Consider the following 26371-nt stretch of genomic DNA (forward strand, 5'->3'; position numbering starts at 1 on the left):
TTTAACTATGGCGTACAATTCAATAAGTTTTATTTTTTACAGTTAATTATTTCGTGTTAGATATGTTTTATGGCGAAAACGCTGTATAACTACCATGGAAATAAGACTAACATACATTTATATTTTAACTATTGCAAATTGTATGCTGGTTTTTGACGCCCAAGGTTTGTGAATGACATTTTTTTGCAGAAAAACGTGTTGCTACCTGTCATTTTTAATATCCAACCATTACCATGATAAAAACGGAAAAAGACAACAACAACATAATGATAATTTTATGTCGAGAGTTGCTTATTTCCCCATCCAAGGCATGCTTTTTTTCTTTTTTTTTTAAACTTGAAGTTTCAAACTATAGTTGACTAAACTGTAAACAGAAAATGTAAGTTTCAACTTCTGTCTGTTTCTATCTCAATTCAGTGACATGATATGACTACTATCCAAACGGTTAAAAATTTTAAAAGTTAAAAAATTGTGCATGGCACCTTGTTTTTAATAAGCCATTTCTTCAAAACAATTTGGATTTGAAGGCTGATATTTGTATATAATTCCATTTGGCAAGAGTTCCATTTTTTTCTCTCACATATATGGGTAGTTCATCAAGATAAACCTCACGTGCAAGCACAAACAGCGAGGTTTATCTTGTCTAGGCATTCCGCCATTAGCAGCTTCTGGACAACGGTTCCGAGGAATTTTGCTCGGAACGAAATTGCGGTCAAAATAACGATTACCATCACATTTTCCCACCCTAATCGTATATTGTGATCTATTTCGAGCTCACTGAGACCAAGAAATACTTACTTTGAAACAATCTTCACTTTGAATTAAAGGAAAAAAGTCTGACTTTACCAAGCAGATTCTAGCAGCCACTTTCTAGCAGACAATTACGCTGGCAGACAATTTCAGCTGACACGCATGGCGACGTTCTAAACACCGGACTCATACGCCTTTCACAATATACGATTAGGGTGGGAAAATGTGATGGTAATCGTTATTTTGACCGCAATTTCGTTCCGAGCAAAATTCCTCGGAACCGTTGTCCAGAAGCTGCTAATGGCGGAATGCCTAGACAAGATAAACCTCGCTGTTTATGCTTGCATGCAAGGTTTATCTTGGTGAACTAACATAGGGGGTAACATGTTTTTTTAAATATTAATTATATTGGTTAGGGTTACTACATTAGGGATAGTGGAAAGACTTCCGACCGTTCCAGCATATATTGGATAGCGATATCAAATGGACATTGCATTAAACACGACAAACGGCGTAGTGCTAGGGTCTGGTATTCAAACTTCAGACCATCGGGACTGTAGCCGAGCACTGTATCCACTCGGCCACGCAGTGGATCAACTAAGGAGACTGTATTTTAATACTTATAAATCTCGTAGGATGTATTTTGACGGAATGAACCAAGCGTCTACGGAATAAGATGAACCTTTAGTCCCATAATGCCTCATTGTGTCTTTTGTGCTATATTTCTACCAAAAGCACCCTTGTGGAGGAAATTTTACACAGAATAGTCAAAATGTCTAATTTTTCAAAGGTAAAACGTAGTGATACTGGATTACGAAATATAAACATTATGTTGCTTTTATAGAACAAAATGTTTAAAAAGGTATTACAAGTATATAACTAACCCTAAACTTACATTAATTCTAAGAAATATTAATTATACCGCCTGAATGAACTGAATGCTGGAACGGTCAGAAGTCTTACCGGGATAGTTATACACTATACATTTAAAAATATTTTGTTCTATAAAACCAACGTAATGTTTATATTTCGTACCTGTCACTCTTACACTGTTTGCGTTAGTTTCACCCATTTGTAACAAAGATCACACTCACTTAACTGATCCCAGGCCTCATAAGTTGGATAACTTGTGCCCAATCCTTTTGTATATGTATTATATGCAATAAAATATGTTTTCAATCAATCCCAGGGCAAGGTCAAGCAAAATCTTTTGTTTCACAATTTGGTTAATATTTGGTTCACTTTTCTGTAACCACCTTTAACGCTTACATCAGTTCAGATCATAGGGTTTAATGTGCACATTCAAAACAAGCTGTTGTAGCACATGCCTGTTATGGGCTGAGGTATTGGCCTGAGCCGGCTCCTCCGTCCAGAACAGGAAAAGGATTTGTGGTGGGTGGGAAGAGGGGGCCGCCACACTGGCCAGTGCAAGAGAACACGTGCAGTCCAACTGGGGTCGGTAGCGGTTTGGGGACTCGTATCAGGTCAGGTCATAGTGTTTTAAAACATGCACATTCAGAACAAGCTGTTTGTGGGCACAAGTTGTGCATCTGACAGTGTATGGTGCTCCACTCTCCGGTACAGGATTCCATGGTGTTGATGTGGAAGCTGCCATGATGGCGGTCGTTCAGGTGTGAAAACACCCCCTGATCGGCATGGTTGGTAGCTGCTCCGGCGTTGGGCTGTACACAACCAGGGGTTGGTTCCTGTCTGGTTAACCCAGTGCTTTACCGCTAATGGCACTTAGTTGTGCGGTTATTGGTTTGGTCCCTTCCATCACCTTAATATTGGCGTTTTTAAGGGCTGTGGGTGTCGAACCGTGGGTGCTGGAGTTTCAAGGCTGGTCAGCAGGTCCACTTCAATGTGATGCAGTGATGTCAGTCTGCATGGTGGTGACGGAGTCCTCGATGGCGAAGGGACCACTACCGGCTTTGGTCCCCCCTCTGCCATTCCAATCGCTCTCTTCCTTCTCTGTCTCTTCCTCTTGGCCACTGGTTTGGATAGGGTACCGAACACAAAGGTGATGTATGCCTTATTTATGTCCTGGATCATAGCCCACAGAGTTGGGGGGAGATCAAAAGAGCAGGCTGCGAGAAGCATCTTTTCTGGAGCTGTGAGTGGGAATGATGACTCATATCTTCTGATGGTTGACTTTTATGGTAATTATACAGGTGTCACCAGATGAGTTTTTCAACTGCACACCCTCCCCTTTCAGGTTCCTCAGCTCCATGAACATAATCAGAGGTCACTGTCATTTGGAACTTGGTTAAAGTTTCCGAAATTTCTTTTAACTCTATATCTTTTAATGGATTGTTTTAATATTTGGTATGTTTGCTCACTGGGCAAGTCCCTCAGCATTATGTCACGGTCATTGGATCCTTTTTTAGTTTCTCAGTTTACTGTTTGATTCATGTTTCTTTTGAACAATGGCTTTCATTCAGCAGAGGAGTATCTCAACTGTGCACATTCCAGGCTCCTGTATCTGCCTTAATGTACGGTCACGGTAACTTTGAACCAGGAGTGTGGAGACTAATGTTTCCAATCTCTCTTCTTTTCTTAAATTGGCTAGAATTTATGTGGATTTATTTGTATTTTCACTATTAACTTTTTGCTTGCTGCCACAAAGAGAGATCTCCCAAAGTCCTTGCCATTTGTAAAATTATTTGCAAAATTTTGATTGGGTTTAACTGATGTCAGTACACACTGATTTAAGTTTAGATTAAAATAACCGAGTAGCAAATCCTGCCAATGGCAGACAAATAGGTAAGTACCTGCACATGACTTGTGAACCATCATGGCTTTGCCATTGTAATTAAATTTCATTTCATTTGTACATTGCAGATGGGCAGTCCATGTTTCCAGATAATGTACCTGTGTCACTTCTTCCTGAATCAACCCCAATATATTCATCAATGTTTAAGGTAAAAAGTACAGATTGCCATGGGTGTTCACAATATAATACTGGTCACTCCATACAGCATGGCCCCAAATATATACAAGATAATGTATATTTAAACCTTTAATGATTAGTTCAAGTTTTTGTAATTGCTTTAAATAATGAATCCTTTAATGATTTTCCCGTAACATATTCATTAATATAGATATGGTTTTCCATCAAACTCCTGATGGGTGTATCATGTACCTCACCGGTACTCTTGTTGAATTTCCCAGCACTTAAATGGAGTTATCTTTTTTCTGTCCACTACATACCCTGTAGCATGTTAATTATTTGGTGATTTTTCGTCTTTTTTTTTCTCTCTCTTTTTTTTTTTTAATAGGCATTTTTAGTTGTAGACAAAGCACTTACAGAAAATGAGGGTGTGAGTTTTGAATGTAGAGCTGTCGTATTGAATTCAACGGATGATGCTTTTGGACAGCTAAGGAAGCCACAATGCAACTTCACCCTGCTGATAAATACAACATCAACGACATCAGTTACCACTACAACCACAACAGCAACTACAAGTCAGTTTTTCTAATTCTATGTTGAATTAGTCTTAATTTTTAGTGCATGTAAAACATCTGAGCAAGCTCGGGCAGTCCTTAAATTATTGTTTTGTCACTGTATATAGTAAGTTGGTTCAGTTTGGTTTTTCAGAATTAAAATTTGTTTAAAAAAAATTGAAGGGGTGGGTGCGGGACCGATACTTTAGCTAGAACTTTCTTTCACAAAATGAATTCACAAACCAGAGCCTAAGAACAGGATGGTTTGGATTTATAAATATGAGTCAAAAAAATTGTGTCCATATTTAAAATTGATGGAGGCAGATGTAGTCATAGGAATGGAAATGGCAGGGTTCATAATAGGCCATGGAAAGTATGGAATTTTGCAAATGTCTGGAAAGTAATGAAATCTTGAGTTGGTTACAGAAAGTTATTGAAAATAACAATAGCCTAATAATAACTTGTTTGGATGTTCACAATGAAAACAAGAACTTCTTGTTCCTAGAAGAGATCAACAGTTTGTGTCAAAGCATTGTAATACCATATTATTATATTGTGTTTGTTGATCATAGAAAAGTTCTTGAATTTTGTGGGAATGTTTTTTTTTAAAGTTCGTGGAAAATCCATTTTGTAAAATCATGGAATGTTATAGAATGTGTTTGATAACAAAGTGTATGAACCCTAAATGAGTATTCTTTTAACACAGTGGAAGATTTTTGTTATTTGACTGGGATGTTTGACCCAGTGACTATGAGTTAGGGTTGAAAAGCATTTTGTCAGAGGTCAAGTTTAAGTATTCATGTACAGACAAAAATTATCAAAGTTTTTGGGAAAAAATTAATTAAATAACAGTGAAACCACCTGTGTTAAGAGGCCACATTTTTATTATCCCAAATCATCTAATAATAATATAGTAAAAACACTTGTATTATGCAGCCACCTGTCTTAAAAGGCCACTGTACATGTATTAGTTAAAACAAAGGATGAAGAAATTATTATGGATGAATTTTTTAAAACAATTGTTGATGAAGTACCGTACCAGTATGTTTAATACCTTTTCATTATATTATTAAAGAATACAATTTGGTGGTCAAACTGATGATTTATTTTATTTGTATTTCTCTTTTCCAACTGAATAACGTTTTCCTAATTCCCTTTTCAAGATTATTTACTAAGAACCAATTAAAATGTGAAAATTAAGAATGTTTTTAATGAATTAATTATTGTATGGTTTTATTAATTTATAAAAGTTTACCCAATAGTGCAGACAGAACTATAGAGTTATTGGTATTGTAGTAAATAATTTAATATGTATGTACATTGTATGTGTTTATACTTATTACTATATGTTAATGCTGCAGTAGTGTTTTATTTTATTTACTTGCCATCTGGATTTCATGTCTGGTAAGCATTTGATTAATTTAAAAGATTCATTTTGAAATGTTTTTATGATATAATGCATGTTTCAAGGTCAAGGAACAGTTGATGATTTTAATAGAATAACTTTCCTAAAAGTATGAATATTACAGTTGTATAACTTGGTGGGTTTTTTTTGTTGTTGTTTTTTCTTCTTTTTTTAAACCATCATAATTTTTGATGGTCCATGCTTTAGGTTTTTGGTTGCCGAATATAAATTTGAGAGCTAAATTGGTTTGCTTATTTTTACATTTTGTTAGATTGTAAAATACATTTTTAAAAATTGTCAAATAACTATCAGATGATTGAATTTTCTGTTCAATGTAAAAACTGTATTGAACATGTTTTATGTTAAAATGACAGTGGTTTGCGGACAATTCAATTGTCTTTAAAATGGGAATTTTTCATAAAATATTTGTCATTAGGTTCAAGAGATATTGCAATTTATGTAAATGTACTATTTCGTTATGCTTTTTTTCAAATAGTCTATACCTCATCCTATATGGACATTAAGTGTTTAAAAATTAAGTGAAATTAAATAATTTTGCACTGAATTTTCTCACAAATAAGTACTTTTTATGATTTAGGATTAAAAAGTGCAATATATTTTAATGTTACAACAACTTAACAAAATTAAGGCAACTTATAGGTTTGTCACAAAAAATCTGTAGTGTTCATAACCATCTAATAATTTTTGACTTGATCAAAAGAATTGTACATCCATTTGTGGTTTACAAGTCAGATGTATGGAGAAACTCTGCAAAGTAATAAAAGTGTATCATAAAGTAGTTGAAAGATTTGAAAATAATACACACTGAATGTGGATTTGTAGTGTCCTTAACCTTTCAAAAAACATCATTATAAATTTAGATAATTTATAAAAAAAATATCAAAATATGTGCTTAATTTTCTTGTATTTTATTCTGTAAGGCTATACCATGTTAAAATAAGAACAAATATAAATAATAATATAGCTGAATTTGTAAATTGTTATTTTCATCCCCTGAAAATAACAAAATTATGACTAGCAGGACATTCCTCATGATGAAAATATTTCTACATTGTGTTGAGTGTTTGGCTAATTTTTAATTTGCATAAACAATTAAGTTCACAATGAGACATAATAATGAAGATAGAATTCTACTAATAACAAACTACTAGGGGTGCTTTACATTCAGTAAGGATTCTCTGTAGTGTCCGTAACCAAACAATTAATATAGAAACTTTGTTGTAAAATGTAACTTGCCCACAACTAAGTGATAGTCAACAGTAATACCAATAAAATATAGATTTCATATGAATATGATATATTTTTGCAAATTACCATTTTATTATGGTGGGTTTTTTTAAAAGGACAAAGTGAAATTTGAAGACATATTTTTAAGTCAAATCTTACCTAAAATTTACTTTGACAAACAATTCATATATAGTAAACAAATTAAGTTACACTAAAACAGTATACACGTGTAGCAATATTAATACTCACATCTGAAATGTTAATATTTTGAAAATAAATATTTTCAGTTGATTGGTTACAAATTCTACTAGATGTCACATCCAGCCATTAATAATCATTTAAAAAAATAATTATTAAAAAAAAAATGTATTTTTTAAATATGGGAAATGTTATTTGTTTTATTTCAAAGAACCTTTGTAGTTATATTCAAAGTTGAATGATTTTGTTCAAAGTTATGTTGGTTTTAGCAAGATTACTGTTTGCTTGATGTTAACAAAGTTACCATTTATTTTTTGACTGTTTCATGAACATTTTATGCTAAAGAATACACATTATTACATTTCTGACAATTTACAGTATCTACATTATGGTTTTATATCTAAAACCCATATCTTGTGTTTTGGTATTGTCAATAATCAAATATTATTGATTACTATTTCCTGTTCTTTGCCTGTCTAAGTTGAGTGTAGATCAGTATATTGTGTCTTTAAAATAACCCTATTACAAATAGTTGGAATTAGTTATAATTTTAAGATACATTTTTCTGCACAAATGGCAGTTTTAATTTATCTCTTGCATTCATATTTATTAGTCATGTGATGCATAAAAGCATACATGGTTCTTTAACAGTCAGTTAAATCTTAGATAAAATAAATATTAATTTATGTTTACAATTGTTCATGAATCAGACATCATGGCAGATAAATACCACAATATTAGTTGGATAAAGTGCATTTATGTCTTGTTATAAGATTTTATTACATACCAGTGTAAAATATTGCTCATGTCATAAAAAATCAATCAATATCTAACCTACCGGGTAACTAGTGTAATATAGTGTGATGTAGATTACTTGCTGATCCAGTTTGTAGACAAATAACGTGTAATAGGTCTCGACATCTGCTGACTTCTGCGTTGCAGCTTGTTTGCAGTTGGTTTGTAATAAATAAAATATTAAACTAGTTTGCCTGTCATACCATTTTTATTAAAATCGTGAACAGTGTTGGTATCTGACTTGCTTTTGCTCGTGAGATACCAAACCTGTTCACTCATTTCATAAAAATGGTATGACAGGCAAGCTCATTTAGTATTTATATGTAGTGTCTGTAATCTTAAGGTAAAAAAGAAAGAAGCTACTGTCATAAGCATAAACTTGGAAATATAATTCCCATTGGTACATTTTCCAATAGTGAAATGGGCATGCTTTTATTGAAATAAAATTTAGGTAGATCTACCATGAACTGTTAGTACAACCAGAAATGAAGTATGACAATTATTACACCATTAATTTGTTGGAATACATTAAAAGAAGTAAAACATTGATTTAGTTAGTATTTCTGTAGGGTTTTTTTATATATTTTGTTATGGTATTACAGTACCAGTGTAGTGTTCATAATTACCCTTTGTTGGCAGATAAAAAAAAGTCATAATAACTTTTTTCTCAGTGATATTTGGTGAATAAAAATTTGGACTTACAAACTTTAAAAATTCTATATTAGAAAAATATAAGTTTTGAGTACCACGATTAAACTTTATTCTTGGACCCATGTGGAAATTAATGGTGCCTTTTATTGCGAAAAAGCTGTTTGTAATGGTTCACAGGGTAACTTTTTGATGTTTATTATACCTATGTTACATGTTTGTATGTAGTAATTGTCATCATAATGCTGATACAGTTTTTTGGTTTTTATACAAGAGATTTTTATTAATCATTATTCAAAAAATAACAATTGGGTGTGATTTTGATTAGCACTTAAGTCAGCCTTACAAAGTCAGGTAACACTAATCACATTACATGTTTGTGGTTGTTTTGCAGGTATAACACTGGGTTCTAATGTTACTACTTCCACTTTACCAATGACTACACCGTCAATTCCGTACATTTTATCAGACTGGAATCCAGACCAATTCTCCATACTGTTTAAACAGGTAGAGATCAAACCTACCCAGTGTGCTTGTGTGTGTTAGTATGTAAAGTTATATATATATATATATATATATATATATATATATATATATATATATACCCCGGTATATATATATATATATATATTTATCATATAATATCTTACATTTTCAGTGCAATCAAAGTATGTCATTCGAGTTTGACGTCATTTCCATTCAAAAATACCCCACGCCACATATTCTTGCGTCATTTGAATATCTAGTAATGGCAGACTGGAATTAAAGTTGCGTGTACAGTTTACAAAAACATGTTGTATTAAGCTTGAGATTATATGATAAAGAGATTATTACCCTCATGTATTTCAGTATCGTCAGTATCATATATTAGGAATACAAATAATGTATTATGCTTGCCAGAGGCTTGTATAATACTATTTTTATTCCTAATATATGATATTGACAATACTGAAAAACACTGGTAATAACCTCCCTCCCATGGTATGTACCACCCTATCTGTGGGATGGTGCATATAAAAGATCCCTTGCTGCTAATCGAAAAGAGTAGCCCTTGAAGTGGTGACAGCAGGTTTCCTCTCTCAATATCTGTGTGGTCCTTAACCATATGTCTGACGCCATATAACCATAAATAAAATGTGTTGAGTACGTCGTTAAATAAAACATATCTTTCTTTCTTTAATATTGGCTTACGCCTGTTGGCCAATCTCCAAATGGTGTATGTGTCCAAAATAGATATTGTTTAAACCAATAAACAAGTTGGTGATTATGAGTTACATTCGTTTCAGGGCCAGATTTTCAAGACTATCACCGTGACGCGTATCCTACCTGTTACAAAAGCTGTTACGGAACTTGTGGTTCTGACGTGTTGTGTCCGAGATCCACCAGTCTATAGTAATCAGTCGGCAGCTATGCTAGTCACAGCAGTTCTACAGCCAGACTATTGTGACAACTGCACTGGAGGCCCACGTAAGTCACCAGGCTCTAATCTAGAATTGAAACAGTAGGAGAAGTGACTTCTCCCTTCCCAAAAGAACGGGAGAAATTTGATAAAAAATAGTGGAAATGAATATTTATCAGTACATTTCGTAACATTTTGCCATGTTCCACGTTCATGTGGAAAATATTCTGAATTATACACTGTTCTAATCATAATATTTTGATATCAATTCACCAGGCCTTAATCTAGAATTGAAAAAGTAGGAGAAGTGACTTCTCCCTTCCAAGAAGAAAGGGGAGAAGTTTGATAAAAATAGGCGAAGTGAATATTTATTGGTACATTTCATAACATTTCGCCATGTTCCGTGTTCATTCGGAAAAATTCCAAATTATACACCGTTCTAATTGTAATATGTTGATATTAAATACTACTTCCGGTAATAAAATTTAAACAAAACAATTGTATGTTTCATTAAAAACGTGATATTATTAAGTAATGGATAATTTGGTGTTATGTTAAAATGAAGGTAATAATTAGTATGTTCTGGCATTATGGAAATGAATATGGCCGAGGATGAACAATGCTTGACTGGTTGCAGCAAACGACATGACATACGTTGATGTACAGTCTGGCGCCAAAATAAAAACACTGACCGACAAAGTGCCACTAAACAAGTTGGGGTCTTGACGTCTGTTGTGTGATTTCGTTTTTGAAATCAGATTAGGTCCAAAATATAATGGCGACTTTGACTTCTCACTACTACTAATAACTGGGCAACATGAACCGACTTTCAGTGAAGAAAACGCTAATTTCACTGGCAAGATTAGGTCCTGGGTTAGTGGGTTTTTTGTACCCATGGACAGGGTTAAAATGTTTCAAAGTAGAAGAATGTCAGTCTGAAGTAGATAGCTAAGTTCATTATTAATACTCTGTAAAAACAGTTTGCAAACTGTCATATCTGGTATAGATATCACATTGACAGTCAAATGGGTTGGTTGTCAGCATAGCCTTCTGTGGATGCAGAAACTATAATCAGGGAATAACTATGTTGTATTTGACCATTTGCGGACATTCATGTTATACAGTTGCAAATTGAGTGTTACCGATGGAGCAGAGACAGTAAAATGGATATTTACAACTATAACCGGCATGGTCAAATACAACATAATTATTCCCATTCTAATTCAACAAATGCATTTTCTTTCTTAAAATCATTTAAATAATAATTTTTTCGAATAAAGGCAGCATTAACAAAAACCTGGTCACTACTATCGTGTTTCAAGATGAACCATGCTTGACTGGTTGCAGCAAACGACATGACATACGTTGATGTACAGTCTGGCGCCAAAATAAAAACACTGACCGACAAAGTGCCACTAAACAAGTTGGGGTCTTGACGTCTGTTGTGTGATTTCGTTTTTGAAATCAGATTAGGTCCGAAATATAATGGCGACTTTGACTTCTCACTACTATTAATAACTGGGCAACATGAACCGACTTTCAGTGAAGAAAACGCTAATTTCACTGGCAAGATTAGGTCCTGGGTTAGTGGGTTTTTTGTACCCATGGACAGGGTTAAAATGTTTCAAAGTAGAAGAATGTCAGTCTGAAGTAGATAGCTAAGTTCATTATTAATACTCTGTAAAAACAGTTTGCAAACTGTCATATCTGGTATAGATATCACATTGACAGTCAAATGGGTTGGTTGTCAGCATAGCCTTCTGTGGATGCAGAAACTATAATCAGGGAATAACTATGTTGTATTTGACCATTTGCGGACATTCATGTTATACAGTTGCAAATTGAGTGTTACCGATGGAGCAGAGACAGTAAAATGGATATTTACGACTATAACCGGCATGTACGTCCGCAAATGGTCAAATACAACATAATTATTCCCATTCTAATTCAGCAAATGCATTTTCTTTCTTAAAATCATTTAAATAATAATTTGTTCGAATAAAGGCAGCATTAACAAAAACCTGGTCACTACTATCGTGTTTCAAGTCGTCCGCCTTATAAAAATAATTACAGCACAAGCAGACTAAAAAAATATGTTTTGACATGTAATACAACTACTGCTTCTAATATCATATTTATATTTTATTGTTTTATTAACAACAGTACCAACCTATTATTACGGATTTCTCTTATTCTGAATACTCATCAGAACAACTGGTGCTCGATAACGAAGATTTTATAATTCGGCTTAGTTGTCATTACTTATTTCGGCATTCCTCTCAGCATCACACGTGCTATCACAGAAATATTTATCAACATCATTTAGGTCATAAAATTTAGAGGAGCACACATTTTGCTTCAGAAAAAGATTGAACATTAGTATTTTAAAAGTAAGTATGTGCACTTAAAGACCGAGAAGTAGCTTATGAATATGCAAATAGGCTCTTAGGGTATTACCCAAATTTCCGACAGGTACATGCTCGTTATACTGTTGCAAATGGATTTCATTAGTCAATCAAATTTCTCATATGTAGAGTGAATTAGAATTATTATTATTCAGTGTTCAAAATTCATGATGGCATTCAGCAGTGCTACCACAAAAAGGTGCTGCAGAATTGATCTTGAGCATCATTTTTATCATTATCAAGTACTTACTTTGTTATTATCTGTACTAAATTGCTATAACAAGTTAATCTGAATTTTGAGGGCTGATTATATCAAGATTGGGAAGCCTTATAATACTAACTTGCATTTGGTCGACTGATAAAAATAGTTTTTTAAGATGGTTAAAACTGGGCTTTCATATTCTGCTGATCAAATCTGAGATTCTCCTAGTAGAGAATAGACTTTCCATTGAAACTTTTACAATTCTATATTCAATCTGTCATAACAAATTAACTCAGACAAAAGAAAGAACAGTATTTAATAATATTATATATCTTCAAATTTTACTTAGACTAGTAAGTACTCTATTATTTATTTTTCTTGTGTTAAAAAAGACCAGATTCTGTCACAAAGTAGAATTCCAGGTTTTTTGCATAGCATGCATGTATTCATTGTTAGACCTTAGTACATATTTGGATTTAAGAATTACAACTTTCAGTGTTTGTGTCTGTATTAATGTTTGATCGGCCTCGGTGGCGTCATGGTTAGGCCATCGGTCAACAGGCTGGTAGGTACTGGGTTCGGATTCCAGTCGAGGCATGGGATTTTTAATCCAGATACCGACTCCAAACCCTGAGTGAGTGCTCCGCAAGGCTCAATGGGTAGGTGTAAACCACTTGCACCGACCAGTGATCCATAACTGGTTCAACAAAGGCCATGGTTTGTGCTATCCTGCCTGTGGGAAGCGCAGATAAAAGATCCCTTGCTGCTAATCGGAAAGAGTGTAGCCTATGAAGTGGCGACAGCGGGTTTCCTCTCAAAATCTGTGTGGTCCTTAACCATATATGTCTGACACCATATAACCATAAATAAAATGTGTTAAAGGAGAGGACAATTAAGGCATTTGGCCTGGTTTGCATATTCAACGATATATAATGCACATTATTGCTTAATATCAACACGTATAGTTAATTAATAAAATGGGTAAATGTGACAGCTATTATATATAACGGGCGCAGCCATTTTGTACCATCTCAGTGAGTACGCCCTCTGTCGAGCTGGTGGTTACGTAATATTTAATGCGTAACGTCAGGAATGAGCCTTAGAACTAGAGAAACACAATCTACCTGGTTTTTGCGAAATGATAAATAGTCATACATTGTATAATAATAATAATACACATCCCAGTAAGCCAGCAATAAGTATATCCAGCACTATATATATTATTTTTCAATACAAAATAAAATACCATTGTCAAAGTGGCTACACAACAAGTCGAAACAATTAACAATGTTTTGCCCATGTATTAACCTACATACTGAAATGATACAAGGAGTGTTTTCTTAGTTAATTGGTCTATGCTGTTAGTCGCTTCTACTTGTGATTCCTGATTGGCAGGTGTGTATTTGATTGGTAACCAGACGAGCCAATTAATTGACGCTGTCTAGACACAAAAATACATACCAGTATTGTGGAATATTACCTGTCGCCCCTAAAATTGTAATGGACATGGTTTATTACTGTAAATAGTTCTGTAAAGCTATTGATTAAGTAGACTTTTCCATCTAAAACCACAGAACTGACCAATTACGTAGTCCCAAAGAAAAGAAAATTATCACTTGGGTATCATGGGTTGTTGTTTTTGCTCCAACGTAGCATATCATTAGGCCTAATAGTGTACATTTTACCTTTGGATTATTTAACAGAGAAAAATACTATAACCCCATTTTGTTCCGTTAATGCAACTTGAAATGTATTTAGTTAAATAGTTTATTGTATTATTACATCATTTATGCTGTTTTACAAGTCAGGTTGATCAAAGAGAAGTGCCTTGTCGAAAATTACTGCTTTTGTTTACACTGTACATACAGGAGATGGTCAGGAGCTGATGTCACTTCGCCCCAAGCTATCCCACTGGATGTCACAAAAACAAAACAAAATGGCTGCCCCCAGTTAGCAGGAATAATCATGTTTTTTTATTAACTCTAAAATTATGCGTTTTTCATTTGCTAAAGTGTCAGTATGTGTTGGTGGTCCGGGTATGTATCTTTCCAGCGCATAAGGCTCTTGTTTGAGTTGACCCTACCTTTAAGTGCGTCGTTAAATAAAACATTTCTTTCTTTCTGTATTAATGTTTATATGATTAGGCCCATTACTAGGGCAGGGTTCGGTGGATGGAAACTGAATCCCTCTCAGTGATATTTATCTTTTTTGCTGTTCTTTGTTTAGGGAGAGAAATATTAGTCATAAACTTTACTAGTTCTTTTAAGTGCTTTTAGAAATTCCACATTCTACTTTCACTGTATTTTGATCTTGCAGTTGGTTCAATCTGTTTCTTTGTCAATTGTTTCAGGAAAAGGAAGTGATAATGAGCAAACAGTCATTCGGAATCCAGCGTTTCGAGAAGTTGCTCCATGTGCCTGTGACTTGACGTTCAAGCACTGTGACATCAACTGTTGTTGTGATAAAGTTAGTGCTTTAAAAATAGTCATTTTAAATGTGTACATTTTATGTACATGGATCTTGAATTAAGCTGCCATTATCATTATAATGATTGGGTGTGCAGCATTTGTTAATATTTATGTTGATAAAATATTTTACGTACATGGAATATGAATTAAGCTACTATTATGATAATGATTTGGTATGCCGCGTGTTAGTTAATATTTTTGCAGACAAAATATTTGTGTTAAATGTTCAAAATGTCTTGTCTGAAACGTGTCGGATGTTTTAAACTTTTGTTTCATTTTCATTTGTTAATACTATTTAGTCCTATCCATTCAAAAGCATAATTATACATGTACCATTAAATGATTTTACTGTTTTTTCTCCATAAAGGATACATTTAAAGGATATCACAGTCCTGATGTTTATTTTACAATGATTTTACTCACTGTTACAGTAGTAGTACTTATAAAGTTATAAAATGTATTTTTAGTTTTGATCATTGAATGTTGTGGGAACTTTTTTTTTCTCAAATATTTTAATTACTAGTTTAGATTATGAATTCTTACATTTTAATTTTGCAAGTATATTTGATAATTACTTCAACCGTGACAAGTAAACATTACATTTAATGAGTCTTTACTTTATTGTGGTTTATTTGGCTAAGAATTTAGCTGCACATGTCTAAAGAACATTCTCCAGACTTCTAACACTGGTACGCGCTCGCTTGATGCACAGTCTATTTCAGATTGATCCCCGCCGGAGGGTCCACTGGGGTATTTTTCATTCCATGTCAGTGCACCACGACTGGTATATCAAAGGCTGTGGTATGTGTCATCCTGTCTGTGGGATGGTGCATATAAAAGATCCCTTGCTACTAATGGAAAAGTGTAGCGGATTTCCTCTCTATGACTATATGTTAAAATTACCAAATGTTTGAAATTGAATAGCCAATGATTAACAAATCAATGTGCTCTAGCGGTGTTGTTAAACAAAAGAAACTTTTTCTATATATTTGTTCCAGGACTGCTCAGAAGATGACAAGAAGATCTTCAGTGGCTGTATTCCAGGATTACCTGGGGGTCAACCGGCGCCGGTAGAACGTTACAAGTGTGCCTCAAACCACACCCTCAAGGAGGACTGGTTTCCTCTCATGTGTGTCATGTTTGAGGAGAATGGATTTCTTGGCTATTTCCATGGTGATGTACCCAAACTAGCCACGGATGGTGATTTCAACAGCAAACTCTCAAAGCAAAAGAATTTGTTTACATTTAGGTGAATAGTATTTCTCTGTTGATAATTTTTTTTTCATCATGAGTGGGGTGGGGTGGGGGGGGGGGTGTTATAGCTCAGTGGTAAAGTGTTTTTCTCAGGTGTGATGGATCAGTTGTCCTCAATGGACTTTTTTCTTGACAATCAGTGCATCACATCTGGTAAATCAAAAACCATGGTGTGTTCTGTCATGTCTGATGCTTTATTATTAGGAGTAGCCTATGTGGTGTCAATCAAATATTGAAATACATATATGTTAGACACCAAACGGTCAAGAGTTTAAAATGTGCTATGGCACTCTTTAGCAAATGGGTGGTGGGGGTGCAAGTCGTAGCTCAGTGGTACAGCGCTCGCCTGATGCATGATCGATCTAGGATCAATCCCCGTCAGTGGGCCCATTGGGCTTTCTCGTTCTAGCTAGTGCTCCACAACTGGTGTAATAAAGGCCATGGTATGTACTATCCTGTCTGCGGGATAGTGCATATAAAAGATCCCTTGCTGCTAATCAAAAAGAGTAGTCCATGACATGGTGATAGCAGGTTGCCTCTCTCAATATCTTTGTGGTCCCTAACCATATGTCTGATGCTATATAACTGTAAATAAAATGTGTTGAGTGCATTGTTAACTAAAACATTTCCTTCCTCTTAAGCAAATATTCATTTCCTTTTCGTTGCTCATAAAGTCTGAAGGCACAGAATATTTACTTAATGATATTCTTTGATTAGGTGTCTATAGTCTGTCCCATCATTCTATAAAACTGTTTTTTTGTAAATAATTTCAGTTTGGTTTGACGCAGGAAGAAAAGTAAAAGTGTTTTGGAAATAACAAAAAAAACTACTATTTTTTGTGCAATTTACAAATCAGTTGGCTTAGAAATAAATAACTTGTAGTCAATTTTATAGTATGAAAAAAGGCATTCCCTGTGGGACAGAATATAGTTAAATATATGATATTAAACAAACCTTCATTTCGTATCATATTTTTTTCCCATGTGAAATGATTTTCAATTGTAACAAGCTTTAGCCTTTGATATTCCAGACTTTGGGCATTGGTTTGGATGAGAAAAACCGAATCGGAGAATTGGTCCACCGAGGCGGTTCAATCCCATGATTCAAGCACCTGAATCAAGTGCTCTTACTGACTGAGCTAGATCCTAACCCGTTAATAATAAAATAAATAATTTAGTTTTTGCTTTTTTGTTATCAAAATTGAGATTAATTATTAAGTGAAATAGCTGAACATGTGATACTATTGCAGTAATATTTATTGCAGAAAATCAGTGTGAATTTTAATACAATTAAAATTTTGTTTTGTGTTTTGTTCCAGAGAAAAAGAAAAGCGATTCCAGGATGAAAATTCTGCTTTGCGGGGATACAGAGATGGCTCGAGTATCCAGACATTCAGTCGCGATGCAGGCACACTTAGGTTACCGTCTCGGGGAATACTAACCCTGCCCCAGCGCACCGGTACCGGAGCTTGTTCCGATCTAATTTCCGTCAGATTCTTCCGAGACATCAACACTGATTGTGTGCGTTCTCTGACCGCCGCCTTGTGTCGGGATAACTCGTTCTTCAGCTCAGTGATGTATGTGGAGTCGTCGAACACCATAAATCGTCAGGCGTACAGAGTCCTGATGCAGTACGGTGGGAATAACAACACCATCACCAAGACTGACGTGAAGTACTACTGCACGGACGATGTCAGCCAGTACATCAGGTCCAGTAATCCTGCGTCTCCTGTCACCAGCAGACAGTTCTTTAACCCGCCCATCACCGCAGAAAACTGCTCGTACCCTTGTCAAGAACCTCGGTGCTTGGAGTACAACAAAAACACCAGTCCGCCACCCCCGCTTCAGAGGTGTTCCTGGGATACAGGTGTTGGAACCCCTCCCAGAGGTCCGGTGTGGATTCGCAGTGCGAATGTGTGCAGTTACCCGGTTCTTAGTCTGGACTACAAGTTCACATGGACCGAAACCAGCATTGTGCAGCTAGATGCGGTACTCATACTAGCAAATAATGTGAGCGTCATCACAGATAATCCACCTGTTTTGACGCAGAAAGTTTCGGTATCATTTCAACACAAAGTGCCTGTGGTCAACAGCACAAATCGTAATGAACCCTTTTCCAGATCAGGAAATCCGGGTGAGAATCAATTAAGATTACTTAGTTACCAGTAAAGTTTAGAGATCATGTTTGTCTCGACTTCACAAAGGTGTAGGTATTACTTTTCTGCCAGTGGTGGCGATGGCATCAAGGTTTGTGTTTGGCTCCATTTCTCAGAAACTATAAGTCCTACCCGTAATACTAAACCAAATAACATCTGGCTGGGTTAAAGTTCGAGGTGCTACTAACTTTTGATAGAGCCGTTAATAAGTTCCTGCCATTGGTAATAAATGTGACAGGGTTGTTGTTAAAAAATGTTTAGGTTCATCTGAGCAATAAATGTAGGCAGTTGTATTTCATCTAGTACCATTGTGCCAAGTAACCTTGTGTTTGAAACATGTATGGGTTACCTGTTAAACTAAGTACTACAATTTTGTGCAAAACAAGGGGTGTTGTAAAAAGATTTGGTCATGTCAAAAATGAGACATGAAAGGTTCCATATTGTTCAGTTAAAACGTTGAGGGAGGGTTTGTTGTAGTGATATTTTCGGGTCGTACAACAATTGTAGTTTGGTTGATATTGTGCATATAGTGTTTTTAACCACATACATTAACATTGTCGCCTATGAGATTTAATTAAATTCTACTGACAAATGAAATGTTTTGCAGGGTATGACTTTGAAAAGCCAGTTCTAAGTGGGTGTCCAGACAATGTGACCTCAGACTTCCAGTACATGGAGACCAATGTAAGCCAACAGATGGCTGTATGGAAGCCAGGTTCGTACTGGAGGCTAGTGTATTAATTACAGACATGGGTTCAGTTAATAAAAACAAGAAAAGAGAATGGGGGTTCTGGTCTCTGAAAATTCCGAGAACTCATTTCGTTCGTGCAAATCTTAATTTTGCGTAACCTTTTTTTTTTTTCGTACGAATTGTTCGAGCATCAATTACATGAATATAAATGGTTACACCAAAAAGAAGTGGGTTACATGGATTTATTTCTGCGTAACCGATAAATGGGTCACGCAGATTTTCAATTGTCAGAGGCCTGGGGTTTTTCCAGTGACATCCCAGCTGATTTTAAACTACAGCTTTTAGTTGTAACTTGTAATTGTAACATAATTACATTCTAGAGCCAAAAGAAGATACCATCTGCCACAATATAGACTATTCTTACTGATTTGTAGCACGGTATCTGTTCTATGTACTTCCCACAGACAGGTTGATGTTAATTAAAACAAGGGCAAAGCATAAATTGTGTGATTTGAACCATCAGCTCTGATATACAGGGCATTAAGCAGTTCCAAATTTTTTATCTGTATGCTGTTTACAATTCCATGCAAATTCATTTTCAGTTGACCAATACCATGTAGTTTACAACCAGTATACTGTATAATTTTGAAGCAAAGTATCTTAAACTTGAATGCAAGCCAAATTTATTTTTATTTTCATAATTTTTTTCCTGATATTAAATAATACTTTAATTCAGTTTGACTGGGGCTTATATTTGATAATTAATCCGATTGACAGATTGATTTTTTAGAAGAAAAAAAATATGGCTAATATAATTTTCCAAATTTAATTGTATTTCATGCTTGTTAATTTCACTTATTTTACTTTTCTTTATTATTTTTTTTTAAAATTATTATTATTTTAATTTTTATCACCCCCCCCCCCCCCCCCCCCCCCCCCATTATTTTATTTGAATTAAATTGCTTAATATATACTTAGTTGATTTGATTTCTCTGATTTTAGATGTGGATGGATTTTGTAATTCACAGAAGAGGCAAACTTTGAAGTTTGGTGTAGACATCCAGTCTGCTTGTAAACTTCGTCTCACACTGGAGGACATTAATAATTGCAGTGCACTGAAGTAAGAAAAACAAGTAGTAAAGTTCTATATATTATGTGTTCATATAATAATGGCAGTTGTCAACATGGTTAACTTGAATTTATCCATAGTATTTAAAGCTACGACATTTTGTAATATTTTTATCTAAAACTTAGTTTCTTGCTATAAATAGTTTGGGGTGGGGGGGTTACAGCTATTTGTGTGAATCTTATTTCTAAATATGTAATTACCTACAAATATACTCGTATCTGCATTTTACAAATATTTTCAAATCTTATCTGTAGTCAAATAAATGCATTTGATTGTGATCATTTGAAGTGTGTTGAATTGTCATCCAACCTGATGATTCAGTAGGATTACAGGTATTTTTAATACTTAATACTTAAAAATCTGGTGTGCATCAACATCAGGACAGTGTCTTTGGTTTCAATCAACATCAGAACAATTCAATATCAACTGATCACTGATCACATCAAGGCTTCAGTCAACATCAGAACAATTTAATATCAACTGATCACATCAACAGACTGTATTTGGCTTCAGTCAACATCAGAACAATTCCACATCAACTGATCACATCAAGACACTGTCGTTGGCTTCAGACAACATCAGAACAATTCCACATCAACTGATCACATTAAGGCACTGTCGTTGGCTTCAGTCAACATCAGAACAATTCCACATCAACTGATCACATCAAGGCACTATCGTTGGCTTCAGTCAACATCAGAACAATTCCACATCAACTGATCACATCAACACACTGTCTCTGGCTTCAGTCAACATCAGAACAATTCCACATCAACTGATCACATCAACACACTGTCTCTGGCTTCAGTCAACATCAGAACAATTCAATATCAACTGATCACATCAAGACACTGTCGTTGGCTTCAGTCAACATCAGAACAATTCCACATCAACTGATCACATCAACACACTGTCTTTGGTTTCAGTCAACATCAGAACAATTAAAAAACACTAGATATACAGTAATGAATATTCGAAGCAGCAAACTGTTATAGGTCAATCAGAATGAATTTAATGAATGTTAAACATCACCCTAGCACAAAATATACATCAACTATTGGGTGATAAACTGTGTCACCTAGAAGTACCATACAGAATGTTTTAGGACTATGTACCTTTAAATGTCTTACTTTGTGATAATGCTTTGTTGTTGTTTCTGAATTTTCAGGACACAGATCTTGAACCATTTAAGCATTCTCATGCCATCTGCCTATCTGGGGCGGTATGGTGTCAGCGATCCCAGGAACCTGACCCACTGGGTTACTGTTATGAGGTATTTATTATTATTATTTATTTCCATTTGTTTAACTTTGATTTAGAGACAAAAACTCAACTCCAACCATCTACCTAATTACATGTTAACCATAGATTACTCTTTCACAGTTCCATTTGACATGATGGACTATGTTGTTAGTCTTTCATTCCGTATATTTTATAAAATATTGGTAGCAAAGATTTGATATGGAAACAGTGAGTTTTAAATATTTATTATGGAACAGGATCTAACTTGGTCTCCGAGGTATGTGCTAACCTATCTGTAGGACATACAAAAGATCGTCACTGTTAATGAAATAAGGTAGTGGGTTTCTCCAATATGTCAGAATTAATTATCAAATGTGTAATATCCAATAGTCAGAGTTTAGTTATTCTATGTGTTCTAGTGTCTGTGATGTTGTTAAACAAAACTTTACTCTCCAACTTGATTTTTATTTTTTTATTTTTTTAAGAGATATACCATTTTACATCTTCAATGTTGAAAACCAAACCAACGTACAAGTTCCATCAAACAGCAATGAATCGTACATCGCTGTGAACGTGGTGGACTTCATTAAAGGTGTCTGTGCCAACATCACCAATGGAATACATCTAGACATCATGTATGGCGAGTCAGGCCGTGCACGAGACTATCCAATCAGAGAGATTGTTGGAGCAAGAGTTGGGTAATGAATTTATAGAATCAGGGGTGGGAATTCTCCTCGGATCAGCTGTTTTCCTCTCATGGAACATTGCATTAACCCGCATTTTAATCGTCCTTTCCACCAAATTGTGTAAGATGGCACAGATTTTAACCTAGGATTTCAAGAATTTCCATGACCCCTCTAGATTTCCTCTTTTTTACAGTTCACCAATTCCCACCCCTGATAGAATGTATTGTATTGCACTGTGCTGTAGTTTAGTAACTAAATACTAAATTTACTAATATTAAGTTTAAAATAACATTTTCTTTTAAGGGGACATTCCTGAGTTTGCTGCATTGTAAGATATTTCCCACTAATAAAATATTTCTACGATTAAACTTTCACATTAAATTTAGAATATCAGTGTCTGTAAATTCAATGTGTTTCTGGTCGTCTTAATATTTAAAGCTATATTTTAGGAAATAAAATGAAATTTAACCTAGTATAAATATTAGATCGATCAGAGACATGTTTAATATACAGCCACCAATATTTTATGTAACTACAATTGTTAAAATTTTTCTGTTAGTTGATAATATCTTAAAAATTGCAGCAAACTCAGGAATGTCCCTTTAAGTATAGAGAATTCGAAATTGCATATTGTAATGAATGTACATTATGATGTGGATAAAATTATGGTATTTTCAGATTCACGGTGACAAACTGGCAGTTTTCATGCACAAGCCCTGGCACTTTTGCTTGTTTGAATAATAATTTGCTGACTCGGACGTTTCTCCTCACCAGTTCTGTGAGGTTCATCAAAGTGCCGGCCAGCACACCCCCAGAGCCTATCAAGTACGTACAGACTGACATGTTTATGTGTAGTTCACTGTGGCTTCAGTAACATACTGGATGGATGAATATTGAATAGCATATCAAAAAAAGTTTGTTTTATTTAATGACGCCACTAGAGCACATTGATTTATCTATCTTATCATCGGCTATTGGACGTCAAACATATGGTCATTCTGACACTGCTTTTTAGAGGAGACCCGCTGTCACCACATAAGCTACTCTTTTACAACAGGCAGCCAGGGATCTTTTATTTGCGCTTCCCACAGGCAGGGTAGCACAAACCATGGCCTTTGTTGAACCAGTTATGGATCACTGGTCGGTGCAAGTGGTTTACACCTACCCATTGAGCCTTGCGGAGCACTCACTCAGGGTTTGGAGTTGGTATCTGGATTAAAAATCCCATGCCTCGACTGGGATCCGAACCCAGTACCTACCAGCCTCTAGACCGATGGCCTAACCACGATGCCACTGAGGCCTGTAAATAGCATGTCAGTGGTTGGTTCCGGTTTCCCCACATAAATTAAAAATGTATGCAATCAAAGTATCAATATCCAAATATAAACTGTCATGATTCATTTTTAAATGTTTGCTATTACATAATATATAATGGATAATTGGATATTGATAACTTAAGGAATGGATGCACAATATATTATAACTTTCTTTCTTTCCTGGCATTGACATCAACCTCCAAATTCAAACAGTTTAAACTCAAAGACCTGCTTAATCAAAATCCTCAAATATCAGACCATTTCAGCAGAGGGCCTTTAGACTGGGTTTTTTTTTTAATTATCATTATAATTTTTTAAATAAGGAAGATAACAGAAATAAAGGACAAGAAAAATGGTCTATTATGGTCAATTTATGAGTTCTGGGGTGTGTGGGGGGGTGGGGGTGGGTAAACTGGGTTACCAGCAAATAATATTGGATTTTTTAAAGATGTATTTAATCCATTATTTGTTTTTTGGTCAGGTTCTACACGAGTCATCCGGCCACCTGCTACAGTGACTCCTGCTTGCGGTACTTTGCTGACTATGACCAGACCATCTGCCACTATGACACTTGCTGGAGGGAACTGCTGTATCCCCTGACCGATTCCTACACTGCCGAACCTCCATTATACACACTTGGTTTCTCACTTGTGCTCGTCATATTTAGCGTGGCTTATTTCATGATAACACGACCTTGGTTCTGATAGGACTTAGAAAATAAAAAATCATCTGTTTCAAACATATTGTATATTGCCAGAGGACTTGTTTATAAAACTAAAACCTAAACTTAAGCTTTATCCAGATTTTAATGCCATGAGAAATATGATTTTCATCAATATCATAGCATTAATAATTTTGACTCAGTAAATTTAAAAAGCATGGATACTTACAATATTTTGCATTAATGAAATATTTGGATCATGCATCTGAGATTAATTTATTTTAACTTGATAACATTGGTTATATTATATAGAGATGAAAGTTTTGTGGATTTTGAATGGTCTTTACAGTGTTTCCAGGTTTTTCAGTGTTTTATTCAAAATGTTCATAATCTTCATCCATAGCTTGCAATATGGTTACTACTGATGCTTGGCAAACATTCTGAATGGGGTTTGTCATTTTAACCCATTGTGCAACCTTAACCCTCAGGCAAGTCTCAGTACCTGACCATCAATATTAAAAAAAAAAAATAAAAAAAAAGGGAATCGACTGTCGTCTGATTATCAGAATGAAACTTAACATATTTTAAAAGATTCATCCTTAAAAGACGTTTGACTTCTTTTTACTTGGTCGTGTAGGACCAAGCTGATACATTATCAGGATATTTTATAGCATTCTGTGTTAATGGAAGTATTTTGATGATTTATTTCCAAATAGTCAATTCCAACAAATTAAAAATTAAAATCGATTAAATTTGGAGGACAGCTATGTTGTACTTGACCATTTTGTGAACATTTATGCTGGTTTTACTTTTGCTTTTTTGAGGAAATTTGCGACGGTAAAACTAGCATCAACATCCATGAATTGCCAAATACAAGAGTTATCCTCAATCTAATTCAATAAATGGTTATTGAAACATTTTTGTTAGTGTACATAATAATTTTTTAATGAGACTGTAGTTATATTAAAAAAGCCTGGCCACTCTTATCATGTTTCATATCATTTGCTTTGTAACTATTATTACTGACTTTACTTTTAAAAAAATTTCACAACTGACAGTGCTCGATAATGTGTAACACTTTAGCAATAATATGGCATAGTTGCCGTTATTTACTTCCAGCATTCCTGTCAGCATCACACAAACCCTTACGAACAGCATTTAGGTAAAATATTTTAGTGGAACACACATTTTATTTTTAAAACAAACTTTTGTAGGTTTAAAGGAAGTACTAAATGGAAAAAAATAGGGTAGGAATTTCCAACATGTTAATGGTGGTTTTAGTGTCCCAAATGGATTGCAGTAGCTAATAAAATTTTGCAGCATACAGATTGAATTAGAACTAAAGTAAATTTGTTAAATGTTTTTTGTTTTTTTTTTTAAAATAGAGGTTCCGATAGTACAGATGGCTTAGTCATATTGAGCCAAATTTTATAAAGCCTACTTATGTCGTACACATACACACATACATGTGTGTAACTACATTTACAATGCTTAAACACTTATTCAGTTCCAAGATTTCAAAATAAAATGTTTATTTTTTGTTGCCTTGTTTGAATTACACCAGATTGACTACTATTTTAAGATGATATCAATGTTGTGATGTATTGATTAGTTATTACCGTTTTTATTCCGTCCAGCTTTGTTTGTTATATTGTTGATCATTTTACATTCAATTTGTGCTAATTTTGCATATGGTGTTCAGAAAAAGAAAATATGGTGTCCATGTAATAAGAGGACTACTTGTAACAAGTATTTTATCCTTTACATCTTTCTTGTAGTTCAAGTAAAGACAAGAAAAATTTAATATTTAAACATCTATTTATTAAGTCTTGTGTACAGAAAACCATTCACAGGATGGATACATTTTTATTTAGACCAGTTACATTTTGTTGTTGACAATCAACAATAAAAATGGTATAGCAAGTTAAATCTTTAATCATACTACATAGATATTAACTTCTCATATACAGTGTACCAGTACTTGAATTTTTCTTTCTTATATTTTAAGTGTCTGTAAATTTTTGTTTTACATGTATTTTTGCCATGGTATTGTCAAGAAGATTTTAATGACTTACTGTAGTTCAGAAATCATGTATTTCATGTACATAAGATTTTAATTTATATTGTTTTTATACCTTATACCAATTTTTTAAAAAATAAACATTTCAACAAAATGCTGTATGTTGTGTTGTTTATTATTTCTCCCTTCTCCGTGTGTACACAGGTAGAGGACTGAGGGGTTTGTACTTGTAGGATTAATCCCACTATTTGTTTC

At 34.5% G+C, this 26371-nt stretch overlaps 1 protein-coding gene across 4 annotated transcripts; it reads left to right on the forward strand.

Moving 5' to 3' along the window:
* On the forward strand, positions 1 to 26270 carry LOC121368004 (tectonic-2-like). 4 transcript variants are annotated; one of them, XM_041492498.1, is made up of 14 exons: positions 1 to 164; positions 3592 to 3671; positions 4029 to 4215; positions 8883 to 8995; positions 9775 to 9955; positions 14845 to 14960; positions 15961 to 16211; positions 17535 to 18349; positions 18979 to 19086; positions 20065 to 20182; positions 21360 to 21464; positions 21919 to 22131; positions 22798 to 22944; positions 23917 to 26270. In XM_041492498.1, the coding sequence occupies exons 1-14, from the start codon at positions 95 to 97 to the stop codon at positions 24137 to 24139; spliced, it is 2727 nt and encodes a 908-aa protein (XP_041348432.1). In that variant the 5' UTR covers positions 1 to 94; the 3' UTR covers positions 24140 to 26270. The 4 variants fall into 4 exon arrangements, with proteins under 4 accessions (XP_041348432.1, XP_041348433.1, XP_041348435.1 ...); XM_041492499.1 differs by having other exon boundaries at positions 8958 to 8995; XM_041492500.1 differs by lacking the exons at positions 1 to 164; positions 3592 to 3671; positions 4029 to 4215 and adding an exon at positions 5529 to 5598.
* The last annotated feature ends 101 nt before the right edge of the window (positions 26271 to 26371 follow it).

The sequence above is a fragment of the Gigantopelta aegis genome, chromosome 3, assembly GCF_016097555.1.
Source record: "Gigantopelta aegis isolate Gae_Host chromosome 3, Gae_host_genome, whole genome shotgun sequence".
Classification (NCBI taxonomy): Eukaryota; Metazoa; Mollusca; class Gastropoda; order Neomphalida; family Peltospiridae; genus Gigantopelta; species Gigantopelta aegis.